Here is a 14,210-nt window from a genome sequence, read left to right on the forward strand (position 1 = left end):
CTTTTAATGAAGAGATTATGAGACACTTTCCAATTTAGAAAAAACTTTCCACTTTTTTTTTTTTAAGATTTTATTTATTTGACAGAGACACAGCGAGAGAGGAAACACAAGCAGGGAGAGTGGCAGAGGGAGAAGCAGGCTCCCCGCTGAGCAAGGAGCCCGATACAGGACTTGATCCCAGGACCCTGGGATCATCACCTGAGCCGAAGGCAGACGCTCAACCGACTGAGTCACCCAGGTGTCCCTCCACGTTTCTTAAAATGAAAAAATACTGCTTTTATAGTGAAAGTAGGGTGGGGGAGTATGGGAGATGCTATTGCAACAGTTCCTTTTTTTAAGATTTTATTTATTGATTTTAGAGACAAAGAGAGCAAGTGCAAGCAGGGGGAGGGGCAGAGGGAGAGAGAATCCTAGGCAGACTCCCCAGTGAGCACGGAGCCCAACACGGGGCTTGATCTCAGGACCCAGCGGAAATCAAGAGTTGGACACTTAATCAACTGAGACACCCAGGCGCCCCAATGCTATTACAACGGTTCTAAAAAGAATGACAGTGAACACTAAGGTGATGACATGATGACATGGGGAAACTAGACTATGAGTGTGCAAACATGTTCCATGTTCTTTAGCAACCACCCCTTAAGACAGGCAGACCCAATACTACCATCCTCATTTTTTGAGGTACAGCAACCAAAGCACTAAGTGTTTAGACGAAATACCCTAACCATATAGTGAGTAAGGAAGAATTCAAGACAGATGGCTCATGAAAATGCTAGACTATTTTCGGTTGGCATAATTACCCATCTTACTCTCACTGAATATTATTCCAATCACCTTCTTGCTATTTCTCAATATGAAATACACCTTCCTCAAATATATAAAATATTCTGAGAATATTCAAAAACATTTAAATTTGTTGAAAACTCTGATAGCAATACCCAAAGCAGTTTCAAAAATGTTACTGTTATAGAAGTGCTCTTTTTAACATTAAGAAAAAAAACCTTTCACTTTCACATTAAAATTATGGTTCTCATCATCTTTATATAAAGCAATGTATGACAAAACCACGACAATAATTCATAAAAATAAACAATCTTTTGGGGCACCTGGGTGGCTCAGTCGTTAACCATCTGCCTTCGGCTCAGGTCATGATCCCAGGGTCCTGGGATCGAGCCCCACGTCGGGCTCCCTGCTCAGCGGGAAACCTGCTTCTCCCTCTCCCACTCCCCCTGCTTGTGTTCCCTCTCTCAATGTGTCTCTGTCAAATAAATAAAAAAATCTTAAAAAAAATCTTTTTCAATCATTCTAAGCATTCAATTAGAGAATAAAACATGAGAAGTCTTTCGTATACATAAAACTGTGATGTACAGGTTGTATACTAATACTACTTATGACAAAGACAACAGTAACAAAAAATTCTGTACATCTTTAAGAATTTCTGACCTTCAGCATTTCAGCAAGGAAAAGCTGATGATGGTGAGCAAATGAAAAAAGAAACTGTCAAATCTGTACTGCTGTCTACAAGAAAAAAATGATTCCTTTTGATCTCTCTGAATTGCTGACAACAAAAGACCTGAAAGACCCTAGGGTAGCCATAAAGCCAATTTTCTACCGGATGTTTTCACAAATACTAATTAAGATTTTTGCCGCAAAGCATCCTTTATCTAGACCAACTATCACTATGTAGGTATTTAGACAGACACATAGGTTTTACATACAGGTGACATTAATGAATAGTAAATGAAAACCTCTTAAAACCTTTCCCAAGTTGCCTGAAATACATCTGTTTTAGGGGGAAAAAAGCAAACAGGAACTATTAATTTCAAGAAATAGCAAATTTAGGCACATGACCAAAAACCCTTTTCCAACCCAGTCTCATAGTTAATAACTAGCGTGAATCAACTTAGTTCTCCCCTCTACCAAATTCCTGACAGTACTTAATAGGGTAAGTACTTAAAACTAGCTACACAAACCTTTATATCCAACAATGCCACACTTCACTTAGAGTCATCAAATGCACAGAATCTCAAGCAGTTTGCCTGCTGCTCTTTCTGGTCTACACAGGAAACCAACATATCCCCAAGAGGACAACTTTCAGCACACATGGGAGTTAGAAGTACATGACTCAGAAGCAAAAGCCACAGCTACTTAGAGAAAATGTAGAATTTGCCTGGGCTTCAAGACAGGACACCAAAAAAGTCTAAGAACACACTAGAGCTGAGACTTGAGTAAGTGATCAAAACATACAAACTATGCACTGTAGCTCATATAAGGAAAACCAAATAATACAATTAAAAATAATAATTTTACTTCTCAGAATTTTTCTAAAGAAACCAACATATGGACAAACGTAACCACAAAGATAATTAGCACCTTGTTTTTTTATTAAGATTTTATTTATTTGACAGAGAGAAAGAGAGAACAAGCAGGGGGAGCTGCAGGCAGAGGGGGAGGGAGAATCAGGCTCTCTGCTGACCAGAGAGCCCGATGCAGGGCTCGAACCCAGGACCCTGGGATCATGACCTGAGCTGAACGCAGATGCTTAACCAACTGAGCCACCCAGGCGCCCCAGCACCTTATTTTAAAAAAATAAAAACAAAAAAAAATCTAAATGACCAAATATTGGGATGTAGATTATGGCAATTATTATAGTGGAGTACCAAAACACTCTTAAGAGTAATGTAAAAAAAAATTTTTTTTAAGCATTCAAAGCTGTTCACATCACACACGTAAAAAAGTTATCATATATTTAAAGTTTTAAAAAGCCAAAAAGCTTACATTTGTATCTCTATGTGGAAAAAAAAAAACCTTTACCCAAGAATATATGAAATGTCATCAATGGTTACATAACTGGGCAGTATGACTAGTCAATGTTTAATTTTTCCAAAACACATATTACTTGTACAATAATGCAAACCTGTTAACTGAAATTAATTCATTATGGGGAAATTTATTACATAAAAAGAAATTTTTACATAATAAGAACAGGAAATGAACTTTGTGTGCCTCTAGATGTGGCAAAAAAAAAAAATTGGGGGACTATTTCAAGTTACTCTTTGTTGTTAGAAATAGAATGTATGGAACCAAAGACATAAGGCAAATGTGACTAAATCCTTAGAGCTGCCTTGAATTTAACATTTATTCCACTATACACAATTCCCTATATAATCCTTATTCCTAACATTGAAGGAGGAATTTGACAACCAAATGAATTAAACATACCCTTGGGAGTTTTGTTGCAATTAATCTCTAAACCGTTTTTATATTTTTGGGGGGACCATGACTTCTTTGAAACTGATAAAATATCCCTGGATTTATTCTTTCTTAGATTATCCTTATTTTTTTAAAGATTTTATTTATTTATTTGAGAGAGACAGAGAGAGCACAAGTAGGTGAGAGGGAGAAGCAGATTCCCCTCCAAGCAAGGAGCCCGACATGGGGGGGGGGGGCTTGATCCCAGAACCCTGACTTAAATGACTGTGCCACCCATGCATCCCTATCCTTTCTTCTTGATTCAAATACTTTTTAGTTTAAAATGAAGTTCTCTACAATTACAAAACTGAAGACTTCTGGAGAAACAGCTTATGTTTCTTCTAGTGTTACAAAAGCTAATTATTTCATCTGTTTCTTCTTCTTCAATATTTGCATGTAAAAACATACCGCTAACACTTGCCCACGTTTCTGCACTAACACACAGTTTTTGTATCCCTCCCATACCACAAGAGAAAAATTGACATATTTTTCTTTTGTATGCCTTACAGCATATCAGGAAAAAAGCTCCCAACCTGAGTTCTCAGAACTCTTTTCCATATTCCATTCAGACAACGAAAAGGCAAGAAAATCCACAAATAAGGTCTAAAAAGATATGGTAAGATTTTTTACATTATTTAAACAAAAACCAAAGCAAAAAAACAAAACTTCCACTGGTAAGAGCATTTCTACCAAACTCAACTGAGAAGTATTTTTAAAAAAATTATATATATTTATCTGCTCTAAAATTTTATACATTAAGCCCTAAGTGTTGATATTACCAAAAATACATGTAAATTAAAGATATTTATAAAAATTAAGGACGATCCATGAACTTTTCCTAAATACACTCACAGAAAGATAGCTGTTAATGTCCACATCATCAGTAATAGTTTGGCGCTCTCCTTTATAATTAATTTTCCGAAACCTTCGTCGAGACTGTCTGGCAGGAATTTCTCTTTGTAGAATACTGTCTTCATTATCTTTGGAATTCTCTACCTGAAACACATGTTCACATTCCTGATTAAATATCCAATTTTTTCCATATTACTGACAGTCTATGGAGTCTTAACAGGCTCAAAGGAGGATTCATTTACTTCTTGCAAGTAACTGCCTCAAGAAAATAATCTGTGCAGGACAACACTCATGAGTTCAAGATTAAAGGTGACATTACTATAAATATCTGGAGACCACAGTTTCCTTCCAGGAAATAGTCTGTCTTGCTCACATAAACATATATGCTCTAAAAAAGTCACTTACCAGAAGCAAAGGCTGTTAACTACACCTACACATTCAATAATTAATTACCACTTCTGGGTTAGTCCAATTATAAGCTGCATGATTCTACATGTATTTATTTAGCCAATCATCATGGCTATGATTTCAGTGAAATGCTCAACAGCAAAACAAAAATGCTTTATGCATTATTCTTTGGTGTTCATCTTAATGTATGACAACAGAGTAAGGCTAGCATCCTTTTTTTTTTTTTTTTTTTAAAGATTCTGTTTTTGAATAATTTCTACATCCAATGTGGGGTTCGAACTCACAACCCTGAAATCAAGGGTTGCACCCTCCACTGACTAAGCCAGCCAGATGCCCCAAAGCTGGCATCTTTTAATAAAGAAGTGAAAACTAACATTTACTGAGGGCTAAAATGGGCCAGCATGCATAAACATTGTTATTATTTAGTTCACACAGTGAGCCTGTAAGCAATATTAGGTTTAGCTTATAGGTGAGCAAAGCAAAATCCCAAGAGATTACTTTCCAGTCTCACATTGTGATAATTATTAAAGTTGAGTTGGAATGTAGGTCTGTGTCCAACATTTATGGTACTGATACAAGACCACATTGCCTGTCCAATCACAGATGAAGCCATAAATTAAAAATTATTTTTAAGAAGGCATATTGATGGTCTACAGTGTAACATATAATTACCATCACATCACATAAACAGTATTTTTCCCCCACAAGTTTTCTTTCAAATGTCCTATCCTTGGCTAATATCAAAAATTTCCAGTTACCCAAGTATGAAATTTCATGAATATCCCTAATTCTCCTGCTTGTTTTCCAAATCTTATTTTCAATCACTTCTCAGAACTTGTCGATCCTTTTTTTATAAAGTACTCTCATATTGCCCTTTCTTCATTCCCATTACCATTCCTTACTCAATTCTTAATCACTTCAGTCCTGAACTATACGAAGAAAGAGGTGACGTTGTTGCTTCAGACACGTTCCGCTCCAACTCCATCTTATATCGTCAAATAAATCACCTCAGTAAATCATCACTTTATCACATTTCCTGTACAAAATGCTACAGTGGACCTCTAACAATTACTGAATGAATTTTAAACTATTATTTGTGATGTTCAAAGCCACTTATGACCCATCCTCCAAATTTATTACTGTACCTTATAAAAGCCTGGAAAAACTGCTCCCTTACCCTCCTCCCCACAAAAAAAAACTTTGTCACATAAAAGCTCTAATGAGATACACAAAATTTCCTGATGATTTCTCAGAAAGAGTTGATGTCTGTCTGTTTCAGGTATGAGTGGTACAAGAGTTCAAAAGCAGTGGCCAAGTCAATATGACTATTCATGGGTCCCTATAATATAGTAACTTACATTTTACTAAGTAACTTTACTTTGTGTTATCCTACCCATTCTGTCTTCACTTGCTGAACCACCGTTCATTTAAGACAGTTACCATCTCTTCTACAATTACAAAAGGCATTCCTGTCCTCAGACCACGACTACTTTATTTTGTGTACACAATCTGGACTTCTCATAAATAGGACATGCTCTCCACTGCCTTCAGGCCTTTGTATATGCTGCTGTGCTACTGCCACAAAGGCCACTCCTCCTCTGCCAACATCGTTGCATCCTTCCCATACTTCATGACCCCTCCCTCCTCTGCCCCAGGAAGCTACTACCCCTTCACATCAACCGTGATTACTACATAAGCCCATGTCATTAACAAGCTAATAAGTTCCCTAAGACAGGAACTGCGTTATATATATATTAATCTTTGTTCACTGAACATTCAGAAAGTTTGCCAAAATGGGCAATACATTAGATTCTTTCTCCCCATATATGATAGGTCCTTGGAAATACATGTAAGGTACTCAAGAAATATAAGGGTAGGCAGAGTAAGTTACTATTATTCTTCTGAAAGGTAAAATCCAGAAGAGACATGGGAATGATTTCCACCTCAACAAGTATTGAATTTTGAACAGGTAGCAATATATGCTACCTCCTTGAGATTTAATTTGCTTTCTAAAAAATGTCAAGAGTACCAAAATAGTCACTCCATCACTACATCAGAGCATGTACCAGAAAGTAAAGTTATATCACTTAAGGCTCACAACACTCCTATCACATAGCTACTGTTTCGATAGATCATAGAGTTTCTTAAAACTTAAGTAATTCATACAAGTGGGTAAGGACTCAAAACCCAAGTGTGACTACTAAAATTCATCTCCTTCATACTGCCCTATCCCAACGGATGAATTATATTATCCACGTTAGGTGAAACTTCAGTATCACATAATCCTTAAATTTTCTAATATCTACTATTTATTGAGCAAAAGCAGAGATAAACAATAAAGGCTTTCCAAAATATAAATAGTAAATTAAGTCGAGGAAAGGAGTTTCTAAGAGTTTCTAAGAGTCTCAAAATTTTAAGGAAAGTACCAAATGAAAACAAAGACTAAACAATGTATGAAGGATTAAGTACCCTCAACAAACCTGCCAAGTAAACTGAAATGTGAGATTAAAAACAAAACTGCAAATGCATACCTCATGTGACAAAAGAAATCCAAAGGCCAAGACTGAAGTGAAAGCAAAAATACCAGGAGAAAGGTTACTAATGAAGCTCCTAATCTACCAGAAGACAGATTTCCTAACTCTAGAGACTAGCCCCTCCACTTTAATGGTTGTAGGGAGTGAGAAAGACAATAGATAATCCATCAAAGATGGGGAATCCAATAGGAGACTTACTCGTAAGCTCAACTCAACTAGCTGAATCCTTATTGTGAGGGTACAGAGGTATAAGCCTATCCTGCCGAAGGAGACAGGAAGAAAACTTGCTTGGCACTGAGAGAAGAGGGGGTAAAAAGCAACGAACCAAACAGACAAAAAACATTTTCCCTAAGAATTTAAAATATAAGCTATCCCTCATGCAGGTCATTAGTTTGAATTCATAATACCTTAAGCATGAAGTAAATTTAAAGATGTTCAGGATTGATAACGTACATATGCAACAGGCAAAAACAAATCTGAAACCTCTTTGCAAGACTTTAACTTTAACCCAAACCTCAAAGAATTCCCACACCTATTGTTCAAGATATATGACTTCCCAGATAAACATACCTTCTCCCCCCAAAAAACACAAGGAAAAAGACCCCCAACTACAACAAAAACCATGAAACATGGTAGGATAACCATGAACAAATAACAGACATAATGAGCAATAATGGCCCAGGAAAAGGACAACAGACTCACACTTGCAAATATTCCAATGTATTTTAAGTATTAGAAAATATAAAGTTATGATAAAAAAACTTTCCAACAAAAAGCAACTTGAAAATAAGCCAGAGATTATAAATAGCACTAAGTAGGTAAGGACTGACCAGGCCCAAAAACCCACAACAAACACAAGTGCCCTTACTCCCCAACACTAGGCCAGTGAGCAATGTGTAATAAGTAAATACAGTCTACATTTGGAAGAGGGACAAGAATGTATAGAGATATCCTGTATGAAACACAAGCGCACAAAGAAGACCTAAAATGGGGATGGAACAAGAACACTCAGAAAGACCTCCCAACAAACCAATCCCAATCCTAAGGACAAAGGAAAACTAGAGAAATTTGAAAGCACTGGTGCACTATTATGGTGTAACCATAATAACAAACAATGCAAACCTAGCTCAACTCTAGCAGAAGAAGAGGTGTATTCAGGTCCAGGCCTAAAGACTATCCTCATTCTCTACTGCCCTATATACAGTACGTATCATTAAATCCAAAATAATGACTCACATAAAAATAGAAAGGATAAAAAAACAAAACAGCAAAAACAAACAAAAAAACCAATCCACTGCCAAAAGACAAAGCAACCAACAGAGCAATCCACCAAAACCAGACATGATCCAGATGCTGCCACTATCAGAGAATTTAAGACAACTATGACCAATACAGTAAAGGCACCAGAAAGGTGGAAAAGGTGGACCATATAAACAGATGAAAAATTTCAGCAGACCTAAGGAAAATATGAGGGAATAAAATGAGAAACTCAGAAATAAAAATCATAGTACCAAAGATGAAAAATGCCTTTGATAAACTCATCAGTAGACCTGATGCAAGTGAATTAAGAATCAATGAACTTAAACACAGGTCAAAAGAAATTGCCCAAACTGAAACAGAGGAAAAAGAAAAAAAAAAGAGCAAAAAAAAAAAAAAGGAATTAAACACCATATGGAGATATAACTAAAAAGAGAATAAAGTGGGAAGATAAAGCCAAAAAAATTATACAGTATGCAGAACAAAGTCAAGATGGGATGAAAAATAAGCAAGCATAAAAGATACAGACAGGCTGAAAAGATTTAAGATATACTTAAAGTTCAAGAACGAGATGACAGAAGAACAAGGTAATATCCAAAGAGAAAATGAAACTTTTTGATTAAAACAAAAACTCGAAGAGTCCAACAAATCTGAAAATACAACTACAAATTCACATAGTAAAGATAAAAAGAAGACTTTTATGCAGCCACAAGGAAAATGTAGATCAGCTACAAAGGAAGGGTAATTAGATTAATAACGGACCTCTCAAAAAATACTAAGTGCCAGAAACAATGACTATATTGACTGTGCTAAGAAAAAAGGAAAAAAAAAAGGATTCTCCTCCCCAAATTGCATTCATGGCAAAACAATCCTCAAGAATGATACAAAATATAGTTGCAGTCGAAATAAAAAAGAAAAAGAAATACACCCAGCTGAGCTGTTTATCAACAAATATTAAAGAAAATTTTAAACGGTGTAACACAAATGCTCCCATAAAAAGGTCTCAGATGGAGGAAATTAAAAGTAAACAAATGGTAAATACATCATAAAATCTGAGCACACAATGACTTCATAAAACAGTAAGACAAAATTTGTGAAGTAGAAGTAAATATACACATACATGTTATCTATACATACATAACAGCTTTAACAATATCAACATTATCACCAACATTCTGGTATTACATGATTTTGCTTCCTAATGATTTATGTATATGTATCATAATAATTGTAATTACATACCATCACATATATGTAATATGTGTTTATGTCTTATACAAAAAAATTAAAAACTTTAATGTCACCTTTACTACTACAAATAAGACAACTAGCTCTTTGTGCCCAAGACTTATCCCATTAGAAATGCAAATTACTATGTATACTGTACAGAGAAAAACCATCTGATAGTACTCAAGACCCATTCACGATTTTTGAAACTTTTAGCAAACTAGGAAAAGAAGGAAACTTTCATAACCGTATTAAAGGCATCTGCATTAACTTTACAACAAACATTGAAAACTTTCTCCCGGCTTTTGGGAATGTGTAAGGAAAGCTCAGCATTACCAAAATACTGTCTTTTAAACTCACCAGAAATAATAAATCTCAGTGGAATTATACCAACAATTTTACATATACTTGTTTTGTTTTTGAATAGAGGTTGCATTTTTCCCTCCTTTTTGAATTATTTTAAGTATATAAAAAACATGTACACGGCTCCACTAAATAGGTCTTTCTCATCTTTCTTCTAGTTCTTCCTGGCTTTTTTTTATCCTTCCACACACAATCTGCACAAAACCACCATCATACCTGATAGCATTTTTCATTGGGATCTCATCAAATTTACAAGGTAACCAAAGGAAAATTGGTAGTTTTATGACGTTAACTCCCTATTTAAGAACATGGTTATCTCATTTTTTGTTCAAATTTAACTTTTTGCTTTTGGGGAGTATTTAATAATAATGTCTTTTTTTTTAAAGATTTATTTACTTGAGAGAGCGAGAATGAGAGAAAGAGAGAGAGAGAGTACATGAGACGGGGGAGGATCAGAGGGAGAAGCAGGCTCCTCGCTGAGCAGAGAGCCCGATGCGGGACTTAATCCCAGGACTCCAGGATCATGACCTGAGCCGAAGGCAGTCGCTTAAACAACTGAGCCACCCAGGCTTTGCAAATCTGTTTATAATGAAGTATTTTACGAGGTTATTGTAAATGTATTCTTATGTGATATACATATGTGCATATATATGTATTTACAAATATATATAAAAAAGGTCAATTTCTTGATTTCAATAAAAAAATCTGCTGGGATTCTGATGGGGACTGCACTCAATTTTATAGAAATTTGGAGACATTATTATCTTAAAAATACTGTTTCTCTCAATTTAGATCTAATAGCAATTTTTAAAAAATATTTTATTTATTCATATGAGAGAGAGAGCATGAGCAGGACGAGGAGCAGAGGGAGAGGGAGAAGCAGGCTCCTCGCTGAGCAGGGAGCCCGACGTGGGGTTTGATCCCAGGACCCTGAGATCATGACCTGAGCCAAAGTCAGATGCTTAACTGACTAAGCCACCCAGGCACCTCTCTCTCAATTTACATCTAAAGATCTCTATTTATGGTTTTCCGTGTTGATGTTTCCTACAACTTTTGTTAGATTTATTCTAACGTATACGGACTTTTTGATGTTTACAAATAGTATGTTCACTAAATTAATTTTTAAATTCTTGTTGGTTCTAAATATAAATACAACTGATTTCTGTACATAAATATCCAGTGACCTTGCTAAAATGACTTATTAATTCTAAAAAGTTTGGGTGTATTTTCTGATTTTCTACATGCAAATCATTCATCTGTTTAGTACAATTTTATATTTTTAAAGATTTTATTTATTTAGAGACAGAGCATGTAAGCAGGGGCAGGGGCAGAAAGAGTGGGAGAAAAAGAATCTCAAGCAGACTCTGCACACAGTCTGAAGCCGGGCTTGATCCCACCACCCTGAGATCTTGACCTAAGCCAAAATCAAGAGACAGAAGCTCAAGCGACTGAGCCACCCAGGCTACATTATTTTTTTCAATCTATCCTTGTTCCCTTCCTTAAACGCACTTTACAGGATCTCTTAGCCAGTGGTTTTGGTAATGTTGAGCTTTCCTTACACATTTCCAAAGGCCTGGAGAAAGTTTTTAATGTTTAGCGTAGGGCTAATGCTGATAACATTCATAAAGGTTATGAAAGTTTCCTTCTTTTCCTAGTTTGCTAAAAGCTTCAACAATCATGAATGGGTTCTGAGTACTATCAAATGCTTTTTCTGTATGTATACAGATGGTCATATGACTATAATTATATTACTATAATGAATCACAGTGATTTTCAAATATAGGCACACCTCAGAGATACTACAGGTTTGGTTCCAGGCCATTCTAATAAGGTAAATATTGCAATGAAGTGAATCAAATAAAATTTTTGGTTTCCCAATGCATAACCTGTGTTTACAAAACACTGTTGCCTATCAAGTGTACAAGAGCAGTATGTCTAAAAAAAAACAAAGTACATACTTGCCTGAATTAAAAAATACTTCATTGCTAAATAATGCTAACCATCATGAGCTTTTATTGAGTTGTAATCACTGATCAGAAATCACCTTAATAATGAAAATTTAAAATATTGCAAAAATTACCAAGCAGTGACAAAAAAAACACGCAGGTGAGCAAATGCTGTTAAAAAAATGGCCCCAACAGACGACCTCACCAAGGGTTGCCACAAACTTATAGTAGGTAAAAAACAGTATCCATAAAGCACAATAAAGCAAACTGCAATAAAGCGAGGTACTGCCTAAATTAAGTCAACCCTGCAACTCTGGGAATAAATTCAACAGTCATATTTTATCCTCTCGATGTATCACTGGGATTTGATTCCCTAGTATTTTAAGATTTTTAATTAAAAAAATCCTGGGGCACCTGGGTGGCTCAGTTGTTAAGCACCTGCCTTCGGCTCAGGTCATGATCCCAGAGTCCTGGGATGGAGCCCCAAGTTGGGCTCCCTGCTCAGTGGAGAGACTGTGTCTCCCTCTCCCTAACAACCCCCTCTCCCCCACTCAGGCTCTTGCTGGCTCTCTCTCAAATGAAAACAAACAAATAAATAAATAAATAACCTGTAATATTGCCTTTCTGTAATGTACTTGTCAGGTTTTGCTATCACAATTAAACCGGGCTCTCAAACATTATGTCACTTATATGTCAATAAAAATAAAATTAAACTGGATGCATAAAAAAGGAATGCAATCTTTCTCTTTCCTGTTAAGACTTTTTGTATTCTTATTTAAATGTTGGGGGAAAAAATCACCAATGAAACCATGTGGGTGGAAATTTCTAAATGAAAAGGTCTGTTAATTACAGATGCACTTTCTTTCTAGAAAATGGATTATGAAGATTTTCTGTGTGTGTGCACACATGCACATGCTTATTTTAGTAAATTGTTTTTTAAGGAATTTGATGATCTAAAATGCAAAACTTATTTAAGTTTTTAATAATATCCTTTACTATTTTTAGAATTTTCATTAGGTCCATAGTAGTCTATCCTTTTCTCACTCCTGATATTAAGCTATGCAACATATTTTGTTCTTGACTATTTTTGACAAAGTAGTATCAAATTTATTACTCTGTTCTGAGTATCAACTTTTACCTTTCTTCATCCTCTTTAACTATGCTTTACAGGCCACTGACTTTTTATCCTTGTTTCTTGGCTTCTAATTTCTGTAGGTATAGTTCGCTGCTCTCTAATTTCCTGATGTGGATACTTACCTTCACTGAATGTCAGCCTTTCTCCTAAAACGTTAAGGCTTAAATTATTCACCTAAGGCTCAAGACAAATTTCATAAAATCTGATATATCCTCTTCATTCAGCTCAAAATAGTTTCTCATTTTCATAGCGATTCTTTGACAAGTGATTTAAGTATACTGCTGAATTTCAAGTTATAATTTGTTTTAGTTGTTTTTATAATTGGTTTCTAAGTTAACTCCATAACGGCCAAAACACAAACCAAAAATAAATTCTTCCTTGAGATTTGTTTTACATTCCAGAGTATAACATTTATTTTTATTATTTTTAAATTTATTTATTTTAGAGCACTCCCATGCTCAAGCAGGGGGAGGAGCAGAGGTAAAGGATCTCAAGCAGAATCCTCGCTGAGCACAGAGCCCAGGGCTTGGTGCTTGATTCCAGGACCCTGAGATCTCATGATCTGAGCCAAAACCAGGAGTCTGGAGCTCAACCAAATGAGCCACCCAGGCGAGCAGAGTACCTTCCACGTGTGCTTGAAAAGTACATGTATTCTTTGTTGATGGGTGTGTAGTTCTCTAACTACTGGGCAGAGGTTCAAATCCTCAAAATCCTTACTGATTCCTTATGCTTGCTTTCTTACTTTTAGAGGGATGTTTAAATCTCTCTCGCTGTCACTGTGGATTTGTCAAGTTCCCATTTTACTAACGACTAATTATCTTTTAGTTATATACTAAGGCACATAAAAATCCAGGACCACTTAAACTTGATACATGTTTATCATGATGAAATACTATTTTTACATTAAATAATGCTTGTCTTAAATTACACTTTGAAGATTGGAGACACACCAGCTCTCCTTTGGTTATTGCTCAGAAGACACAACTTCTTCTGTACTTTCAATTCTTCACTTGATCCTAGCCAAAAGACCAAGAAGTTAAGTTTCTTCTCAAATCTTGTATTTACACCACTGTTCTTTCAGTGGCAAGTAATTGTGTTTAAAAAAAATTTAATCTGATATTTGCTTCTTTACTGGAAAATTTATATTTATTGTAATTTCTGATATACTTGAAAGGATATCTACAATCTTATGTTTTTTCCTCCTCCTAGTATGTTTTCTCTTCTGTGCCTTCATTTTCA

General features: G+C 35.6%; 1 protein-coding gene across 11 annotated transcripts in view; it reads right to left on the reverse strand.

Moving 5' to 3' along the window:
- Positions 1-14,210, reverse strand: part of RAPGEF6 (Rap guanine nucleotide exchange factor 6) — a 209,555-nt gene that overhangs the window by 131,178 nt on the left and 64,167 nt on the right. For 10 of the 11 annotated variants that reach the window (XM_028103455.2, XM_088023257.1, XM_088023258.1 and 7 more), the window contains exon 6: positions 4,102-4,245. The exons of the other annotated variant lie outside the window; for it this stretch is intronic. In XM_028103455.2, coding sequence (XP_027959256.1) covers positions 4,102-4,245 — 144 coding nt within the window. The remainder of the gene's footprint in view (positions 1-4,101; positions 4,246-14,210) is intronic. 11 annotated transcript variants of the gene reach the window in all.

Source organism: Eumetopias jubatus, unplaced genomic scaffold, assembly GCF_037043125.1.
Source record: "Eumetopias jubatus isolate StellerSeaLion01/CBP00866 unplaced genomic scaffold, mEumJub1_p1.0 scaffold_5, whole genome shotgun sequence".
NCBI lineage: Eukaryota > Metazoa > Chordata > Mammalia > Carnivora > Otariidae > Eumetopias > Eumetopias jubatus.